The sequence below is a fragment of the Rhinoderma darwinii genome, chromosome 7 (assembly GCF_050947455.1).
Source record: "Rhinoderma darwinii isolate aRhiDar2 chromosome 7, aRhiDar2.hap1, whole genome shotgun sequence".
Classification (NCBI taxonomy): Eukaryota; Metazoa; Chordata; class Amphibia; order Anura; family Rhinodermatidae; genus Rhinoderma; species Rhinoderma darwinii.
In genome coordinates, this window is record NC_134693.1 from 108,683,092 (window position 1) to 108,707,271 (window position 24,180).

Here is a 24,180-nt window from a genome sequence, read left to right on the forward strand (position 1 = left end):
CCAGAAGGCCCTCCCACAAGTTGGATTGGCTTGATGGGCACTTCTTGCGCACCATACGGTCAAGCTGCTCCCACAACAGCTCTATGGGGTTGAGATCTGGTGACTGCGCTGGCCACTCCATTACAGATAGAATACCAGCTGCCTGCTTCTTCCCTAAATAGTTCTTGCATAATTTGGAGGTGTGCTTTGGGTCATTGTCCTGTTGTAGGATGAAATTGGCTCCAATCAAGCGCTGTCCACAGGGTATGGTATGGCATGGCGTTGCAAAAAGGAGTGATAGCCTTCCTTATTCAAAATCCCTTTTACCTTGTACAAATCTCCCACTTTACCAGCACCAAAGCAACCCCAGAACATCACATTACCTACACCATGCTTGACAGATGGCGTCAGGCACTCTTCCAGCATCTTTTCAGTTGTTCTGCGTCTCACAAATGTGATCCAAACACCTCAAACTTCAATTCGTCTATCCATAACACTTTTTTCCAATCTTCCTCTGTCCAATGTCTGTGTGCTTTTGCCCATATTAATCTTTTCCTTTTATTAGCCAGTCTCAGATATGGCTTTTTCTTTGCCACTCTGCCCTGAAGGCCAGCATCCCGGAGTCGCCTCTTCACTGTAGACGTTGACACTGGCACTTTGCGGGTACTATTTAATGAAGCTGCCAGTTGAGGACCTGTGAGGCGTCTGTTTCTCAAACTAGAGACTCTAATGTACTTGTCTTGTTGCTCAGTTGTGCAGCGGGGCCTCCCACTTCTCTTTCTACTCTGGTTAGAGCCTGTTTGTGCTGTCCTCTGAAGGGAGTAGTACACACCGTTGTAGGAAATCTTCAGTTTCTTGGCAATTTCTCGCATGGAATAGCCTTCATTTTTAAGAACAAGAATAGACTGTCGAGTTTCACATGAAAGCTCTCTTTTTCTAGCCATTTTGAGAGTTTAATCGAACCCACAAATGTAATGCTCCAGATTCTCAACTAGCTCAAAGGAAGGTCAGTTTTATAGCTCCTCTAAACAGCAAAACTGTTTACAGCGGTGCTAAAATAATTGCACAAGGGTTTTCAAGTGTTTTCTATCATCCATTAGCCTTCTAACACAGTTAGAAAACTCAATGTACCATTAAAACACTGGAGTGATGGTTGCTGGAAATGGGCCTCTATACACCTGTGTAGATATTGCATTAAAAACCAGACGTTTGCAGCTAGAATAGTCATTTAGCACATTAACAATGTATAGAGTGTATTTCTGATTAATTTAATGTTATCTTCATTGAAAAAAACTGTGCTTTTCTTGCAAAAATAAGGAAATTTGTAAGTGACCCTAAACTTTTGAACGGTAGTGTATATATATACACATATATGAAAGAAACCCACAGCACTCCGATAGTTCCAAAAAGTATGTGATTTATTCAGTCAGGAGCTGCAACATTTCAGTCCTTCTATAGGACCTTTTTCAAGCCTATGAGATTTTTCATTTATGCCACAATCCACGGATGACCTGCCTGCACCCATTACCGTGTTGGAATTTGACGCAGAGTACTGCTTATATATATATATATATACATACATATAAAATTGCAAATCTCACTCTGCACCATCTGCTGCACATTAAAACGGGGTTACTTCTCGGGGGTTTCAACTGTACTGGTACCTCTGGGGCTCTGCAAATGCGACATGGCACCCGAAAACCTATCCAGCAAAATCTGGACTACAAAAGAACACATAACGCTCCTTCCCTTCTGAGCCCTCCCACGGGCCCAGATGGCAGTTTATCACCGCAAATAGGGTATTGCCGCACTCAGGAGAAATTGGGCAACAAAATGTGGTATTTTATTCCTTGTAAAAAATAAGAAATTTTGAGCAAAAACTACATATTATTGGAAAATATTTCATTTTTTTTCATTCACAGTGCAATTCAAATAAGTTCTATGGAACAACTGTGGGGTCTAAATGGTCACAACACCCATAAATGAATTCCTTGAGGGGTGTAGTTTCCAAGATGGGGTCACTTCTGGTGGGTTTCCAGCCTCTAATGCATCGGGAGAAGGGGGGATTCAGGACTTTTTCCCCCTTAGCATTCAGAAATGATATGTGCTCTTTAACCCCTTCCCGACATCCGGCGTATATATACGGCGCTGCCTTGAAGGTGTTCCCGCAAAGCGCAGTACAGCTACGTCGCAGTGATGGTGTGGGCTCAGAAGCAGAGCCGGCACCATCACCGCGGGGTGACAGCTGTATTATACAGCTGGCACCCTCCTGTAACTGCCAGGACCGGAGCTATTCTCTGATCCGGCTGATTAACCGCTCAGATGCTTCGCTCAATATTGCGCAGCATCTGATAGGTTTTAACCCGACCGGCAACCCAGTGACGCAATCGCTGGGTTGCTGTGGCGATCGGACGCCAGAAAATGGCGTCCGAATCTGCCTTGTACGGGAGCCTGCGGCGCGTCCTCATAGGCTTGCTGTCAGTGAATAACTGACAGCGCTAATACACTGCACTACGTATGTAGTGCAGTGTATTAGAGTAGCGATCAGGGCATCAGGCCCTCAAGTCCCCTAGTGGGACAAGTCAAAAAAGTTAATAAAACTGTGGTAAAACAATAAAAACAGCTAAACTGACTTTTTTCCCATAGTAAGTCTTTTATTATGGGAAAAACTGTAAAAATAAAAAATAAAAAACTATACATAATTGGTATCGCCGCGTCCGTAACGACCCAAACTACAAAACTATTATGTCATTTATCCCGCACGGTGAACGCGGTAAAAAAAACAAACATGAAAAACAACGCCAGAATCTTTGTTTTTAGGTCACATATCCTTCCAAAAAATGCTATAAAAAGTGATCAAAAAGTCACATTTACTCCAAAATAGTACTAATAAAAACTGAAATCCGTCCCGCAAAAAATAATCCCTGACACCGCTTTGTGCACGCAAAAATAAAAAAGGTTTGGGTCTTAAAATATGGCGACACAGAAAATAAATGATTTTATAAAAAAAGTGATTTTATTGTGCAAAAGCTGCAATACATAAAAAAAACTATATAAATTTGATATCGCCGTAATCGTATCGACCCGCAGAATAAAGCGAACATGTAATTTAGGGCGCACTGTGGATGCCGAAAATAAAACCAATAAAAAACTATTCCAGAATTGCTTGTTTTTGGTAATTTCCTTTATCAAAAAATGAAATAAAAAGTGATCAAAAAGTCGTATGTGTTCTAAAATGGTACCAATAAAATCTACAGCCCGTCTCGCAAAAAAGTTATGGCACTAGTAATGCGGTGATAAAAAACATCTCAATGCGCAGGCCAGAGGGGAACATTCCTTCAGTTTCAGGGTCATAGTATTTAGGAACTAGAAAAGGGAAGGGACATAGCACATCCGCTGGAAGCGAGAGCGCCCGTATTATATCAGCGCAAAACTTTCCAAGCAATATTTCCCAAACTACGAAGGAGAAAAAGTCCCCAAAAGGTGCCGAGTGTTACAAAAGGGGGATAAGAAAGAAAACCGTTTATCAGTGCGACACCGGCCTGTGCATAACGGATCGAGTCACATCGTAACATACATCTATGGATAATTGTATTATTTACCCCATTATTATACCCTCTTATTATGCCCTGATGTACTCCGCACAGATTACATATACCCTGATACACTCCGCCCAGCTTACATATGCCACCACATTATAAACTGAAATACCTGCAAAACCCCAAAACAGAACTATTACCAAGCAAAATCCATGCTCAAAATGGCGGTCTTTCCCTTCTTAGCCCTACAGTGTGCCCAAACAGCAATTTATGGCCTCAAGTAAGGCATTACCATACCCGGGAGAACTCACTTAATTTATGGGGCATGATTCCCTAGGGGCACAACATATTGTGCGGTGAATGGGCAGATCAGTGGAAAAATTGCAATTTTCACTTTGCACCATCCACTGCGTATTCATTTCTGAAAAACACCTGTGGAGTCTAAATTCTCACTACACCCCTTGATAAATGCCTTTAGGCATGTAGTCTCTAAAACGGGGTCACTTTTGTTTGGTACATCAGCGGTTTTGCAAATGCAACATGGCGTCCGCAAACCATTCCAGAAAAATCTACGCTCCAAAAGATAAATACCGCTCCTTTTCTTCTGAATGCTCCCATATATGTAAACAGCTGATTATAACCACATATGGGGTGCTACCGTACTCGGGAGAAATTACTTTACAAATGTTGGGGTGCTTTTTCTTCTTTATTCCTTGTAAAAATGAAAAATGTTGATCTAAAACTACATCTTGTTGGAAAAAAAATATATTTTTCATTTTCATGGCTTAATTCTAATTAATTCAGCAAAAAACCTTTGGGATCAAAATTTTCACTATACCACTAGATGATTAGGGGTGCAGTTTCCCAAATGGAGTCACTTTTGGGGTGTTTCCACTGTACTAGTACTACAGGGGCTCAGCAAATGTGACATGGCGCCCAGAAACCATTCCAAAGTCAAAATGGTGCTCCTTCCATTCTGAGCCATACTGTGTGTCTAAACAGATGTTTATGACCACATGTGGGGTATTGTTTTACTCGGGAGAAGTTGCTTTACTAATGTTGCGGTGCTTTTTCTCCTTCAGTCCTTGTGGAAATGAGAAAAAAATACCTAAACCTACATTTTCTTTGAAAAAATTTAGATTTTCATTTTTACAGCCGACTTCCAATAAGTTCTGCAAAAAACCTGTGGAGTCAAAATGCTCACTATATATTTTCAAAATGGGGTCACTTGTTGGGGGTATCCACTCTTTTGTCCCCTCAGGAGCTTTGCAAATGCTACATGGCCTCCGCAAACCATTCCTGATAAATTTGAGCTCCAAGAGCCAAATGGCGCTCTTTCCCTTCTAAGCCCTGCCGTGTGTCCAAACAGCCGTTTATTACCACATGTGGGGTATTGTTTTACTCGGGAGAAATTGGTCTACAAATGTCGTGGTGCTTTTTCTACTTTAGTTCTTTTGGAAATGAAAAAAAATTAGCTAAACCTACATTTTATTTGAAAAAATGTTCCAAAAATGTTTGCAAAAAAACTGGCGTGTCAAAATGCTTGCTATACCCCTAAATAAATTCCTCGACGGGTGTAGTTTCCCAAATGGGGTCACTTTTGGGGGGTTTCCACTGTTTTAGTTCCACAAGACCTCTTCAAAGCTGACATAGTGCCTAAAATATATTCTAATAAAAAGGAGGCCCAAAATCCACTAGGTGCTACTTTTGCTTTGGAGGCCGGTGCTTCAGTACAGTAGCACACTAGGGCCATATGTGGGATATTTTCTAAAACTGCAGAACCTGGTCAATAAATATTGCGTTGTCATACCTTCTGTGGTACAAAAATGTTTTATTCAAAATGAATTTCTGGGAAAAAATAATGAACTTTGTAAATTTCACCTCTACTTTGCCTTAATTCCTGCGCAATGTCTAAAGGGTTAAGAAACTTTCTAAATGCTGTTTTGAATACTTTGAGGGGTGCAGTTTTTAAAATGGGGTGACTTATTGGGGGTTTCTAATATCTAAGGACCTCAAAGCCACTTCACACCTGAACTGGCCCCTGTAAAAATAGCCTTTTGAAATTTTCTTTAAAATGTGAGAAATTGCTGAAAAGTTCTAAGCCTTGTAACGTCCTAGAAAAATAAAATGATGTTCAAAAAACGATGCCAATCTAAAGTAGACATATGGGTGATGTTAATTAGCAAAATTTTTGTGTGGTATAACTGCCTGTCTTACAAGCAGATACATTTACATTGAGAAAAATGCTAATTTTTGCAAGTTTTCGCAAAATTTTGGTGTTTTTCACAATTAAATACTGAATGTATTGCCAGTAACAAAGTCCAATGTGTCACGAGAAAACAGTCTCAGAATCGCTTGGATAGGTAAAAGCATTCCGGAGTTATTACCACATAAAGTGAAACATGTCAGATTTGAAAAATGAGGCTCTGTCAGGAAGGTCAAATGTGGCCGAAGAGGGAAGGGGTTAAGGCTCAATGCACACGATGCGTATTACCTGCGGTTTCGCGTAATACAGTACCAGCATAGTCAATGAGATTTGAGCAAATCTCATATACACGCTGCGGTATTTAAACGGTGGTGCAGTTTTTTGACCCGGAATGTCCGCTGCAGAAAACTGCAGCACTTAGCTGGATGACGTTTCATCCCAGGAGACCGCTGCAGCCTGTGATTGGCTGCAGCAGCGGTCACATGGGATGAAACGTCATCCCAGAAGGCCAGCCTGGAGAAACTAACACAGACTCCTGGGTAAGTATAAGATTCTTTTTTTTACCTCCCCATTGAATTAAATCCGGAAAACCTGCAACAAATAAGCACCGTTTACGCAAATAAAATTGACATGATGCGGAATAAAATTCTGCACTGCTGGTCAATTTCTGAGCGTTGTTTCTGCTCAGTATTTACGCAGAGTGTGGATGAGATTTGTTTTATCTCATCCACTTTGCTGCTACTGTATTTGCTGTGTTTTCTGCAACGAATTCCGTTGCGGGAAAATACGCAGTATTTACGCAACGTATGAACTGACCCTAAGGGCTTGTCCACACACAACGAAATTGCTGCAGAAAATAGTGCGTAAATTGATGCGGTTTTCACAATGCTGGGAGATGGTGACAGCTCCTCTGAAAAATGTAGCAATTCAGTCCACTTTCCGCAGCAGCATTTGACATGCTGCGGTCTGAAAATTACGCACCGCAGGTCAATTTCGGCTCAGAATTTTTACGCAGCGTGTGGATGAGATTTGTTAAACCTCATCCACTATGCTGCAACTGTATTCTAATGCGTTTTTTCCATCCGCAAAGAACGCACCAATTCCGCTGCGTGTGGACGAGCCCTAAAGTCGAGTCCCCACGGGGCGGAAAATTCACGCAGCGTATCCGACCTGGAACCCGCAGTACATTCCATCTGAAAATTTACACATTGGGGTGCGGTTTTTCTAACTGAATTTCCGCTGCAGAAGAAAGCCGTTCATACTTACCCCTTCGGTCTTCTCTGCGCCTAGTCGGGCCTCCAACGAGGACATTGCACCGTTCGCATGGGATGAAACGTCATCCCAGGAGGCCGGACTGCAGGAAGGAGGAGGGCGTACTGGGAAGTATGATTTTTTTGTTTTCCGTAGTTGCGATTTTTGCAGCGCAATTGCTGCAAATATGCTGCAAAAGTCGCAGCACTTGGCTTTCTGTTGTGGGTTTTGCATCCCCGTTGAATTAGGTGGGGAAAACCCGCAAACAGAAAATCAACAAAAACGCAGCAAAAATTGACATGCTGCGGAATTAAGTTCCGCACCGCAGGTCAATTTATTAACGTTTACGCTGCGGTTCTCTACTACAGGGGTGAGAAGATGAGCAGTTACACATGTAATCACCTGCTGAGCGTAGTCGGACCATTTGTCAACTCTGTGACCTGCATGTTAGGCTCGATCACATCTGCGTCAGGGCTCCGTTCTGTCTGAGCTTTCTGTCGGAACGAAGCTTTGGTATTCATCCGGTCAAAACGAAGGAACCCTTGCACAACGGAGACAAACAAACCATTGGCACCGGATCCGTGACCGTTGAAATCAATGGTAATGGAAACCTACGGTTTCAGTTTGTGTCGGTCAGGGCTCCGTTCCTGTCACAGATGTGAACATAGCCTAAACCGGCATCGTGATCGCTGATATTTTTGGTCACCTGTTCTGGCGATTATGTGAAGATCTGTGCGTGTAAACATCAGTGTAAGTAAACGTATGAACTCTGCACATCTTGTATGTTACTTTTAGGAGGTTGTGTGTCTCAGGCTCTGTTTTGAGGAGACTTTTAGTGCGGCTAAATCAGCTGTTTGCCAGGGTCTCAGGAACCAGACCCACTGATCGCCTCGATGCGGGGTTTTAGTCTGTGAGACAGCCCTACTGCACGGATCTTGAAATAATTGGTGGTATAAGCTTCCAATATAAATAAATAAGAAACAATCTTTCCTTGTTTATGCTTCCATGAAAATCATCGTCCACCTATAAAGTAACTGACAGCCCCTGCCTCATTTATTGCTGCAATAATAGACTAGTGCCCTTTCCTCCTGCCTAGTCCATAGTGTATTATCCATTTCTGAACTCCAGTATATCTCACCCCCTCCTCCATCCTATGTAAACAGGCAACCTCCCTGGCTCTGCCTATCTTTCAGTACAAGCAATAACATAGAGTCCCCGACTATGCGCAGATCATCCTGCAAACAGCTTCTGCCTTCCTGTATACACAGATCACACAGCAATCTGCAAACAATATCAGCCTCACGGTCTCTACACACATTACCCAGCAATCTGAAGACAACCTCTGTCTATACACTGATGATCCAGCAATCTGCAATGAACCTGCGCCTTCCTGTGTACACACAGCTCACCCAGCAACCTATATAGAGTCACTTCCCTCCTATTTATACCTAGCCCACCCTGCCCCCTGCCTGCCTGTACTCTGACATGCCGCCCGCTAGCCCTCTATGTCACATATCTCCCCCCTCTCTGGTTACTCACATGTTGTTTCCTTCCGTGGGGCCGGGTTACTTCTCTAACACATGACGTCAGGCAGAAGGCGGGGCTTGCACACTTGTCACCGTGACGTCACGAGAACCTGTTACACTCATTATAAGTAGAGCTGAGCTGCAGGAAATGTGAGAGGGCTTTGTTCTGAGGTTGAGCAGACTGCTGCCTTCTGTGCAGGATGTCACAGCATGGCCAGGTGATGTTATGGTTGCCATTGGTGGCTATAATGGTTTTCACCATCCTTCCCAATAATAGATTTTTTTTAGAAAACGCTCAGTTATCTTTCATGAGGCAGAATTAAAAAAATGCTAATGTGCTAATATGTTGGCGGGGTACGTGTATGTTCACATGCTGTGTTTTCAGCCGTATTTCGGGGCTGAAACGCCCCCCCCCCCCCCCCCCGAAATATGCCTAAAAAAAACGGTAGCTGAACACCTTCAAACATAGGAAAACCACCATTTAGTTCATACAGGGCATCTTTTTACGCCGCTGTTTTAAAAAAAAGGTGCGTAAAAAGACGCTCCATAAAAACAAGCAGCGTTTTTTGGAGATGGTTTTCTATTGAACACTATGAAAAACGCCTCAAAAGAAGCTTCAAATAAAGGCCGGATTCACACAAGCGTGTTCGGTCCGTGAATGTATGTCGGCAGTATTTCCCAGACCGAACGCACTTCAGGGAGTCGGGCTCCCACCGTCATAGTTATCTATGATACCATATATCCTGCCTCCCTGCAGGAATACTGTCCCATACTGAATACTGCCCCATACTGTATACTGCCCCATACTGTATACTGCCCCATACTGAATACTGCCCCATACTGTAATCATGTTCTCAGTACGGGACAGTTGTCCCGCAGCGAGGCAGTGACTCCGAGCGTCATAGATAACTATGATGCTAGGAGCCCGGCTTCCTGAAGTATGTTCAGTCTGGGAAATACTGCCGCCATACGGTCCATATACCACGGACCAAACATGCTCGTGTGAGTCCGGCCTAAAATAAGCTTTATTTTCAGCTTCAAAAATTGCTGAAAATCAGAGACTTTTCCCTGAAAACAGCTTGTAATTTTCAGCCGTTTTTGACTTTACGTGTAAACCAGGGGTCTCAAACTCAGCCGGGTAAGTGGGCCACATATAGAAAAAATGTCTAGCTGACCGGCCGCTTTACTTTCAAATTTAATACAATACAAAATTATTGCTAATCAATTAGTTATTTGAACTACTATAATAATACTATATTACCATAACAATACTACATTACTACATTACTATAATAATACTACATTACTACATTACTATAATAATACTACATTACTATAATAATACTACACTACCATAATAATACTACACTACTATAACAATACTACATTACTATAATACTACATTACTATAATAATACTACATTACTATAATACTACATTACTATAATACTACATTATTATAATACTACATTACTATAATACTACATTACTATAATAATACTACATTACTATAATACTACATTACTATAATAATACTACATTACTATAATACTACATTACTATAATAATACTACATTACTATAATAATACTACACTACCATAATAATACTACACTACTATAACAATACTACATTACTATACTAATACTACATTACTATAATACTACATTACTATAATAATACTACATTACTATAATACTACATTACTATAATACTACATTATTATAATACTACATTACTATAATACTACATTACTATAATAATACTACATTACTATAATACTACATTACTATAATAATACTACATTACTATAATACTACATTACTATAATAATACTACATTACTATAATAATACTACACTACCATAATAATACTACACTACTATAACAATACTACATTACTATAATACTACATTACTATAATAATACTACATTACTATAATACTACATTACTATAATACTACATTATTATAATACTACATTACTATAATACTACATTACTATAATAATACTACATTACTATAATAATACTACACTACCATAATAATACTACACTACTATAACAATACTACATTACTATAATACTACATTACTATAATAATACTACATTACTATAATACTACATTACTATAATACTACATTATTATAATACTACATTACTATAATACTACATTACTATAATAATACTACATTACTATAATACTACATTACTATAATACTACATTACTATAATAATACTACATTACTATAATACTACATTACTATAATACTACATTACTATAATAATACTACATTACTATAATACTACATTACTATAATAATACTACATTACTATAATACTACATTACTATAATACTACATTACTATAATAATACTACATTACTATAATACTACATTACTATAATAATACTACATTACTATAATACTACATTACTATACTACATTACTATAATAATACTACATTACTATAATACTACATTACTATAATAATACTACATTACTATAATACTACATTACTATAATACTACATTACTATAATAATACTACATTACTATAATACTACATTACTATAATACTACATTACTATAATAATACTACATTACTATAATACTACATTACTATAATACTACATTACTATAACAATACTACATTACTATAATACTACATTACTATAATACTACATTATTATAATACTACATTACTATAATACTACATTACTATAATAATACTACATTACTATAATACTACATTACTATAATAATACTACATTACTATAATACTACATTACTATAATACTACATTACTATAATAATACTACATTACTATAATAATACTACACTACCATAATAATACTACACTACTATAACAATACTACATTACTATAATACTACATTACTATAATAATACTACATTACTATAATACTACATTACTATAATACTACATTATTATAATACTACATTACTATAATACTACATTACTATAATAATACTACATTACTATAATACTACATTACTATAATAATACTACATTACTATAACACTACATTACTATAATACTACATTACTATAATAATACTACATTGCTATAATACTACATTACTATAACAATACTACATTACTATAATACTACATTACTATAATACTACATTACTATAATAATACTACATTACTATAATACTACATTACTATAATACTACATTACTATAATAATACTACATTACTATAATACTACATTACTATAATACTACATTACTATAACAATACTACATTACTATAATACTACATTACTATAATACTACATTATTATAATACTACATTACTATAATACTACATTACTATAATAATACTACATTACTATAATACTACATTACTATAATACTACATTACTATAATAATACTACATTACTATAATACTACATTACTATAATAATACTACATTACTATAATACTACATTACTATAATAATACTACATTACTATAATACTACATTACTATAATACTACATTACTATAATAATACTACATTACTATAATACTACATTACTATAATAATACTACATTACTATAATACTACATTACTATACTACATTACTATAATAATACTACATTACTATAATACTACATTACTATAATAATACTACATTACTATAATACTACATTACTATAATACTACATTACTATAATAATACTACATTACTATAATACTACATTACTATAATACTACATTACTATAATAATACTACATTACTATAATACTACATTACTATAATACTACATTACTATAACAATACTACATTACTATAATACTACATTACTATAATACTACATTATTATAATACTACATTACTATAATACTACATTACTATAATAATACTACATTACTATAATACTACATTACTATAATAATACTACATTACTATAATACTACATTACTATAATACTACATTACTATAATAATACTACATTACTATAATAATACTACACTACCATAATAATACTACACTACTATAACAATACTACATTACTATACTAATACTACATTACTATAATACTACATTACTATAATAATACTACATTACTATAATACTACATTACTATAATACTACATTATTATAATACTACATTACTATAATACTACATTACTATAATAATACTACATTACTATAATACTACATTACTATAATAATACTACATTACTATAATACTACATTACTATAATAATACTACATTACTATAATAATACTACACTACCATAATAATACTACACTACTATAACAATACTACATTACTATAATACTACATTACTATAATAATACTACATTACTATAATACTACATTACTATAATACTACATTATTATAATACTACATTACTATAATACTACATTACTATAATAATACTACATTACTATAATAATACTACACTACCATAATAATACTACACTACTATAACAATACTACATTACTATAATACTACATTACTATAATAATACTACATTACTATAATACTACATTACTATAATACTACATTATTATAATACTACATTACTATAATACTACATTACTATAATAATACTACATTACTATAATACTACATTACTATAATACTACATTACTATAATAATACTACATTACTATAATACTACATTACTATAATACTACATTACTATAATAATACTACATTACTATAATACTACATTACTATAATAATACTACATTACTATAATACTACATTACTATAATACTACATTACTATAATAATACTACATTACTATAATACTACATTACTATAATAATACTACATTACTATAATACTACATTACTATACTACATTACTATAATAATACTACATTACTATAATACTACATTACTATAATAATACTACATTACTATAATACTACATTACTATAATACTACATTACTATAATAATACTACATTACTATAATACTACATTACTATAATACTACATTACTATAATAATACTACATTACTATAATACTACATTACTATAATACTACATTACTATAACAATACTACATTACTATAATACTACATTACTATAATACTACATTATTATAATACTACATTACTATAATACTACATTACTATAATAATACTACATTACTATAATACTACATTACTATAATAATACTACATTACTATAATACTACATTACTATAATACTACATTACTATAATAATACTACATTACTATAATAATACTACACTACCATAATAATACTACACTACTATAACAATACTACATTACTATAATACTACATTACTATAATAATACTACATTACTATAATACTACATTACTATAATACTACATTATTATAATACTACATTACTATAATACTACATTACTATAATAATACTACATTACTATAATACTACATTACTATAATAATACTACATTACTATAACACTACATTACTATAATACTACATTACTATAATAATACTACATTGCTATAATACTACATTACTATAACAATACTACATTACTATAATACTACATTACTATAATACTACATTACTATAATAATACTACATTACTATAATACTACATTACTATAATACTACATTACTATAATAATACTACATTACTATAATACTACATTACTATAATACTACATTACTATAACAATACTACATTACTATAATACTACATTACTATAATACTACATTATTATAATACTACATTACTATAATACTACATTACTATAATAATACTACATTACTATAATACTACATTACTATAATACTACATTACTATAATAATACTACATTACTATAATACTACATTACTATAATACTACATTACTATAATAATACTACATTACTATAATACTACATTACTATAATAATACTACATTACTATAATACTACATTACTATAATACTACATTACTATAATAATACTACATTACTATAATACTACATTACTATAATAATACTACATTACTATAATACTACATTACTATACTACATTACTATAATAATACTACATTACTATAATACTACATTACTATAATAATACTACATTACTATAATACTACATTACTATAATACTACATTACTATAATAATACTACATTACTATAATACTACATTACTATAATACTACATTACTATAATAATACTACATTACTATAATACTACATTACTATAATACTACATTACTATAACAATACTACATTACTATAATACTACATTACTATAATACTACATTATTATAATACTACATTACTATAATACTACATTACTATAATAATACTACATTACTATAATACTACATTACTATAATAATACTACATTACTATAATACTACATTACTATAATACTACATTACTATAATAATACTACATTACTATAATAATACTACACTACCATAATAATACTACACTACTATAACAATACTACATTACTATAATACTACATTACTATAATAATACTACATTACTATAATACTACATTACTATAATACTACATTATTATAATACTACATTACTATAATACTACATTACTATAATAATACTACATTACTATAATACTACATTACTATAATAATACTACATTACTATAACACTACATTACTATAATACTACATTACTATAATAATACTACATTGCTATAATACTACATTACTATAATAATACTACATTACTATAATACTACATTACTATAATACTACATTACTATAATAATACTACATTACTATAATACTACATTACTATAATAATACTACATTACTATAATACTACATTACTATAATAATACTACATTACTATAATACTACATTACTATAATACTACATTACTATAATAATACTACATTACTATAATACTACATTACTATAATACTACATTACTATAATAATACTACATTACTATAATACTACATTACTATAATACTACATTACTATAACAATACTACATTACTATAATACTACATTACTATAATACTACATTATTATAATACTACATTACTATAATACTACATTACTATAATAATACTACATTACTATAATACTACATTACTATAATAATACTACATTACTATAATACTACATTACTATAATACTACATTACTATAATAATACTACATTACTATAATAATACTACACTACCATAATAATACTACACTACTATAACAATACTACATTACTATAATACTACATTACTATAATAATACTACATTACTATAATACTACATTACTATAATACTACATTATTATAATACTACATTACTATAATACTACATTACTATAATAATACTACATTACTATAATACTACATTACTATAATAATACTACATTACTATAACACTACATTACTATAATACTACATTACTATAATAATACTACATTGCTATAATACTACATTACTATAATAATACTACATTACTATAATACTACATTACTATAATACTACATTACTATAATAATACTACATTACTATAATACTACATTACTATAATAATACTACATTACTATAATACTACATTACTATAATAATACTACATTACTACATTACTATAAGAATACTACATTGCTATAATTACTATAAGTAAACTACATTACATTACTAGAATAATAATAATAGCACTAGGTTTAAACTTAACGGAAATTTGCGCGTTTACTCCACATCCTTATTTCAACAATCCAATTTTCCAGTTTAAGTGTCGCTAAATGCAGTCCGGCGGCTCAGTTGGCAGCGTTTGGCAGACACATAAATGTCAAGATTAGGCAGCCCCTTTTTCGATAGTGCCACAGAACCCTCTATAGATACTGCCACAGAGCCCTCTATACATACTGCCACAGTGCCCTCTATAGATACGGCCACAGTGCCCTCTGTAGATAATGTCACAGTACCCTCTGTAGATAATGCTACAGTGCCCTCTGTAGATAATGCCACACACCCCTAGATAATGCCAGAGTGTCCTCTGTAGATACTGCCACACACCCACCCATAGCTACTGCCACAGAGCCCTCTATAGATACTGCCACAGCGCCCTCTGTAGATACTGCCACAGTGCCCTCTGTAGATAATGCTACAGTGCCCTCTGTAGACAATGCCACACACACCTAGATAATGCCACAGTGCCCTCTGTAGATACTGCCACAGTACCCTCTGTAGATAATGCTACAGTGCCCTCTGTAGACAATGCCACACACCCCTAGATAATGCCACAATGTCCTCTGTAGATACTGCCACACACCCACCCGTAGATAATACCACAGTGCCTTCTGTAGATAATTGCACAGTGACCTCTGTAGATGCTGCCTGTCACGATCACAGGGTATGTGGACCCACTAGGCACACGGGTACCTGAACTAGTCCAGACAGTGGCTGTGGCTTCAGCACGGGTGGAGGTAGGTGCATCAGGTTGCGCCAGACATGGCAGACAGTACTAGACGTGGCAGACGACACTGGGCATGGCAGAAGACACTGGACGTGGCAGAAGACACTGGACGTGGCAAACGACACTGGACGTGGCAAATGACAGGAGGTGCAGTAGTGCACAACTCCAACTCTAAGAGGCTCAGAAACAAGAACACAGCAAGGGATACAGGATACGGGTAACAGGGCACGGGTAACAACTGGAACGGGAAAACACTAAGGGACCATTTGCAATACAGACTTGGGATACACTAACAATGCTCAGGCAAGGATCAGAAGGGCAGGGCCCTTCTTATAGTCCATGAATCATGTGTAGTTGATGATGATGATGATTGTTCACATGTGTGCGCGCTGGCCCTTTAAGACCGGGCACGAGCGTGTGCGCGCACCCTACGGGACACAGCGGACTGGAGCGGAAGTGAGTGCTGGCGTCTCATGGAAGGAGATGCGAGCCAGCGCTCACTGATCCATGGCTGTGGGCGTCGGGAGGTGAGTAAACCCGACGGCCTGTGGCCATGGACGCTATACTGCCTCACTGCCCTCTGTGGATGCTGCCACTGTGCCCTCTGTAGATGCTGCCACAGTGCCCTCTGTAGACGCTGCCACATTGCCCTCTGTAGATACTGCCACTGTGCCCTCTGTAGATGCTGCCACAGTGCCCTCTGTAGACGCTGCCACATTGCCCTCTGTAGATAATGCCACACACACCCCTTGTAGATAGTGCCACACACACCCCCAGTAGATAGCCCCATGGGGCAAGGGTATGTTCACATGCTTAACAAAAAACGTCTGAAAATACTGGGCTGTTTTCAAGGGAAAACAGCTCCTGATTTTCAGACTTTTTTTTAGCAACTTGCGTTCTTTGCTGCGTGTTTTACGGCTCCAAAAAGTCTCAAGAAATGACATGCACTTCTTTTTGAGGTCGTCTTTTTACGTGCCGTTTTTGGAAAACTAGGCATAAAAAAACGCGCTGTCGGAACAGAACAGTAGGCATTCTACTTCCGATTTTTCTGATGTTTTTACTGACGTTTACGGCCAAAAAAAAATGTCCGAAAATAGCACGTGTTAACATTCCCTGACAGACAATAATATACTTCAAAACAGATGGCTCGACTGACAGTTCCTGTCTGCCTTTGACACCTCATTTAATCCAAAGTGCTTATTCAAACGAACAAGTGTAAAGTCGGACGTCAAAAAGGTCAGTTTTTCACGGCCGAGTCATACCCCTGCGGGACCCGTTTTCACGGATCCCTCATAGACTTGAGTCTATTGACGTATCCGTGAAAACTGACAAAAATAGGACAGCACCTTATGGGTCAGTGTGGTGATATTTTCTCCATTATTTTTATTCTCACACAGACCATTGCTGTACATGTATTTATACACAATTTTGCATTGGGCTTTGTCCGCATTTGGTCTGTCTGTGTACGCCATACCTTACTCTATGTCTCATGTATATACTGTTTATCACTCCTTAGCAGGAGTTCATGTGATGGTCGTCTTTCTGTTAGTGTGTCTATGGACCTTTTTATATGCCCTATTTTAGTATTTTCAATAAAAATGTATGAAATCTAAGGTGATCAACTTTGATTTTATCAGTATAAGGCCCCATGCACACGACCGTAGAATTTATCCGTAATTACGGACCCATTAATTTCTATTGCCTACGGACACCTTCACGTATATTTACGGGAAGGTGTCCCTGCCATAGAAAGGCTCAGCAAAAGATAGGACATGTCCTATTTTTTGCTTTTTTCGGACCGTGCTCCCATACTTTATATGGGAGCATGGCCTGCAAATGCGGGTGGCTGTCAGCGGCCGGTCGTGCCTGTAATTACCTTAGGTTGGATTCACACAGCGTCTTTGTATATTTTTTGTGGCGTTTTTATGCGTTTTTTTTTTAGTGTGGCCAGATGTTGCATTGAAGTTTACAGTAAAATATCAAATGCGCTACACACAACTTTGTGGTCAATAGCATTTTTTCCCAAACACAGCATTCCCTTGATATGGCGTTTTTTCAGGCCTTTTTCCCATAGGCTTCTCTATAGGACTTGACAGAAAAAAAACATGTACAAAATGACACCAATTGAAAAGCGCATGATACATTTTAATAACGCTAGCATTTTTAGAAGTTTTTTTTTTATGCAGTTTAAAGGGAACCTGTCACCAGCATTTCACATATTGAACGCTACTCACCCCTTGCTGGCCGCTGCTGTCAAAAGTTCATTGCCGTTATCCCCTCGCCTAAACTCCTCTGACCGTAAATAAAGGTCTGCTAACATTTTGCGCCTTTTCTGGTAATAATCCATCAGTCTGGTTCGTTCCTCTTCTTATGCCCATACACCACCAAAAGCTGGCTTGCCCTGAATGCCGAAATCATATCTGAGACAGCGCGCATGCACCCGTCTTGTATGGTCCGACACCCTTCCCTGCTTCATCCAGGCCTCAAATCTAGTTACTGCGCATGCATCACTATGATGTCCTGTTGTGCGCACGCACCAGAACATGACATCGATGCGCTAAAGGTACAGAGCCTACTTCGAAGATAATGATATAATAATTGCATAAAAAGGATTTTTCACCCACTACCACCAGGTATTGCTGGTTTAATAGGTGAAACGCTGGTGACAGGTTCTCTTTAAATTGCAAGAAAAAAATCCGGGCTCAGCACGTAAAGTCACACTGTGCACGAGGATTTGTGAGGATCAGTTTTTAACGGCCGCCACAAGGTTGGCTTTATGAAAAACGGCTGTTAAAAAACGGATCCAATGACTGCTATGGAGGCCTCTGGGCCATGAAATCAGACAAAAATAGAACTAGTATTCACGGGCCATAAAAAAACGGCCATCTGAATACACCCATAGAACTTCATTGTTATGAAAACGACCGTGTGACGTCCATTAAAAAAACATAACGCTCGTGTGAATATAGCCTACTACTTACCCCTGGACGTTGTCATAGAGACATGTTCCTCTGTTCTCCATCCAGCCCGGTCTCCTGGGATGACTTTTTCATCCCATGTGACTGCTGCAGCCAATCATAGGCTGCAGCGGTCACATTGACTGCAGCGTCATCCCAGGAGACTGTACTGCAGGGAGGGACTCGTCATTATGACAATGCCCGTAGAGTAAGTATTAACTTTTTTTTCCCACCGCTGTTTCTGCCTGAAAATCTGCACCACAATTTGGTGCAGTTTTTTTACCAGAATTCCCTGCAGTTCTTAGTTGGATACTCTGCATAGTTTTACGCAGCGTATCCAACCCATGGGAACCCAGCCTTAGGGATAGATGAGGTGCGAGAGGCACAAAGGACCTGCTCTCAGTTGAGCTGTCGATCAGCTCACAGACAGATACGGCTTACAATGTCCTTCTCCAGCTTGTATGTACAGTTAATAAATAGAAGCTGCGGAACAAAAATGAAGAACACCTACGCTCGTCATTCCGCTGGTTTGCTCCATCAGAGGAGCAGAACAAGGGAATAACTGGAAGCAGGGGCGTAGCTAAAGGCTCATGGGCCCCGATGCAAAAGTTCCTATTGGGCCCCCCCTCCCCGCAAACTTCTCATGGCCGACGGCCCGCAGCTTTCAGCTGCATCGCTGGGTCTCCTAAGTGACCCAACACTGCAGCACTAGCAGCCGGGGCATCACTAAGGACTTAAAATATCAGGGGAAATAGCCCCAATACATATGTGTCCGCCCAAAAAAAAATGTGTGTATAGGAGACAGCATAGCATATCTATAGCACTACGACCCTATAAACTATGGATAGGATTAGATACATCGGCTCAGCAGACAGTATCACACATGATAGGATTAGATACAGTGGCTGAGCAGACAGTATCACACATGAGATGATTAGATACAGTGGCTGAGCAGACAGTATCACACATGATAGGATTAGATGCAGTGGCCCAGCAGACAGTATCACACATGATAGGATTAGATACAATGACTCAGCAGACAGTATCACACATGATAGGATTAGAGATAGGGCCCAGCAGACAGTATCACACATGATAGGATTAGATACAGTGGCTCAGCAGACAGTATCACACATGATAGGATTAGATACAGTGGCTCAGCAGACAGTATCACACATGATAGGATTAGATACAGTGGCTGAGCAGACAGTATCACACATGATAGGATTAGATGCAGTGGCCCAGCAGACAGTATCACACATGATAGGATTAGATACAGTGGCTGAGCAGACAGTATCACACATGATAGGATTAGATACAGTGGCTGAGCAGACAGTATCACACATGATAGGATTAGATGCAGTGGCCCAGCAGACAGTATCACACATGATAGGATTAGATACAGTGGCTGAGCAGACAGTATCACACATGATAGGATTAGATACAGTGGCTGAGCAGACAGTATCACACATGATACCTCTTTTGATTTGGCTTAATTTGCGACCGAATTTCAAGTATTTTGGTGCAATTTGACACATGTTAAGCCCCTCCCCTTTGTCGAGAGGAGCAAACATCTGTTCTAAAATGAAATTGCGCCTAAATATGACACATTTTTTGACTCATTCTAGCACAGACACAGTTAATCTGCACCCCTGTGTGCTGCAATATGGTACAGTAATAGGGCACGTTCAGATGTGGTGGAATTTTTCCGCTGCAAATGTTGGTGCAGATTTGGGGCAATTACGCAATGAATCTGCACCAACATTTGCATATTTGACAGGTCATTCAGACGTTGCAGTTATCACAGCGGACGTGCCACAGATTTCAGTTTTTGCATTGCAAAGGCTGAAATCCGCTGTGAAATTCGCTTCTTCTCCGCAATCGAAAGAGCATGCTGTGGAGGGAAAAATCTGCCCCGCAGCCTAAATTCCGCAAAGTAATTTTCTGCAACGTCTGAACTAATTTTCCTAAAAATGTATAGAAATGGCCGCTGGAGAATTCCACAGCAGACTGTCTGCAGCGGAATACCACCACGTCTGAACGTGCCCTTAGGCTGTGTTGGAGGCTCCATTAGGAACCTGTCGCAGATTCTATGAAAAATGCCCCAAAAAAAAAAAGAGTAAAATGAGGGACACCGTCACGGAAACCATTAAAGTCAATGAGGTTTGTCAGATAACAGATGTGACGGACCCATCACAGCATTAAGGTTCCATTTTTCTGCTCCTATGATGAAGCAGAAAGATGGAATTCCTAGCGCAGATGTGAATGCTTTATGGAAAATTGCTCTCCAGAAGCTCGTTTTCGCACCATTTATTGTAAGCTCCGCCTTGCGCCCAGCGTCTAATGCACACATTTGGTATAGCTGAGGTCGTCAGAAGTTGCCATATACACTTCTCAGAATTGAAATTGCGACCCCAAGAAGTAAAAGTTTTGGAATTGTGGAAATCACAGGATCGATAGACATGTTAATGATATGCAAGTGATAAAACAATGGAAACAAAATATTCCAAACATCTTTTTTTATTCAGTATTGAGTATGAGCGCCACATGCAGAAATACATGCGCTTACACACCTTGGCGTGCTTTCAGTGAGGTTATTAATGGTTGTCTGAGGAATGTTATGCCACGTTGAATACACTTGGGCACGCATTGGCTGCTGGAAGCTCGATTTGCAATTGCCAACCACTGACGTCCCAATGTGCTCGATGGGAGACAAGTCTCTGGACGCTGCAGGCAATGGTAGCACATTTAGGCCACGCATGCTGCTCATAGTAGAACGAGCAACATGCGTCCTAGGGTTGTCCTTTTGAAAAACGGCGTCTGGCACACTATGGAGAAATGGTCTGTGTACCTGAAATGAAGACTGGAGGGGTCTGGCTACCGTACATTATGCCACCCCACATCATAATCCCGGGGGTAGGTCCAGTGTGAAGTTCCCTTATGAAGGCCTTTTCATGGCGAGGCCCACGTGGTCTCCAGACCATTTTCCAGCTATCATTGCATCCAAGACAAAAGCTGGACTCATAACTGAAGAGGATAGACCTCCATACCAGCCTTGCTGTGCACCATGATAGCCTTTGAGAGCTGTGACGTGTGGTCAATAGAACACCTGTAGCTGTATGTCTGCCTCATGGCCAAATGTCGTGCAAATTGTGATGGTTTGTGTCAACACTGGTTGCCGCCCTAGGCTTGGGATGTGATGTGCAATTTCACTTGCAGTACAGAATGGATCACTACGCGCCATTCTTCCAATCAGACGATCCGTCTGTGCAGTGGTTCGCCTCTGCGCACCTCTTGCTGTCATTCCCGTTCATTGTTGTTCTCCCAACCTCCGGGACACACAACGTTGAACAGTGCTGACATCTCGGACTAGGCGTGTAGTGATCTGGCATAGTGATAAACCAAGGTCACTCAGTTCAAGGATTCTGTCCCTCTGGCGATAACTGGCACGTCGACGAACAGGAGGCATCGCACAATCACCCCACAATACTTGTTCTAAATTTTTGAGGTTTTATGTGGCTAAAAAACTTTGCTTTCAATCTGGCTTTCATGGCTCACCCACAGGCCACAGAGTGGAGCTCGGTGCTTGAAAATGTCATCATTTGAAGATATTAGCGACACCTGCTACTCCCTCCATTTGTATAACCTTACGGCTTGCCCTTCTTGGTGTTGCAATTTCAATGTTGAGGAGTGATATATTCAGATGTGTTTACCCAGTGGCATGCGCCAGATGTCAAAAACCTAATATCACATATTCCCTTTTTTTCCCCATACTTAAAAAAAAAGTTATATATATATATTATTTTTTTACACAATATGGAAGCCCAATATGTTCTGAGAAAAAAAAAGGACCAAATACACCTAGGTTGGGAGAGTGTACAACAGTTTGCTTTTAATTTGGCACATGGATAAAACTTAAAAATGGGCCTGGTGAGGAAGGGGGTAAGGCTGGGTTCACACGAGCACATTAACGTCCGTAATGGACGGACGTATTTCGGCCGGAAGTCCCGGACCGAACTCAGTGCAGGGAGCCGGGCTCCTAGCATCATAGTTATGTACGATGCTAGGAGTCCCTGCCTCTCTGCAGGACAACTGTCCCGTACTGTAATCATGTTTTCAGTACAGGACAGTAGTTCCACGGAGAGGCAGGGACTCCTAGCGTCATACATAACTACGATGCTAGGAGCCCGGCTCCCTGCACTGAGTTCGGTCCGGTACTTCCGGCCGAAATACGTCCGTCCATTACGGACGTTAATGTGCTCGTGTGCACCCAGCCTAAAGCTTCTGGTCGGGAAGTGGTTAAAGGGGTTGTACGACGACATAAAATGTTCCTAATTGGTTAGGAAATGTAAAATGGAGACA

The 24,180-nt window shown here is 37.5% G+C and overlaps 1 protein-coding gene across 4 annotated transcripts in view; it reads right to left on the reverse strand.

The window, feature by feature from the left end:
• Window positions 1-19,918, reverse strand: part of HDAC11 (histone deacetylase 11) — a 56,930-nt gene extending 37,012 nt beyond the window's left edge. For 3 of the 4 annotated variants that reach the window (XM_075833810.1, XM_075833812.1, XM_075833809.1), the window contains exon 1: window positions 19,843-19,918. In XM_075833810.1, coding sequence (XP_075689925.1) covers window positions 19,843-19,883 — 41 coding nt within the window. In that variant the 5' untranslated portion in view covers window positions 19,884-19,918. Of the gene's footprint in view, window positions 1-8,514; window positions 8,585-19,842 lie in introns of those variants that run through there. The other variant, XM_075833811.1, reaches the window with a different exon arrangement.
• Window positions 19,919-24,180: the final 4,262 nt, after the last annotated feature.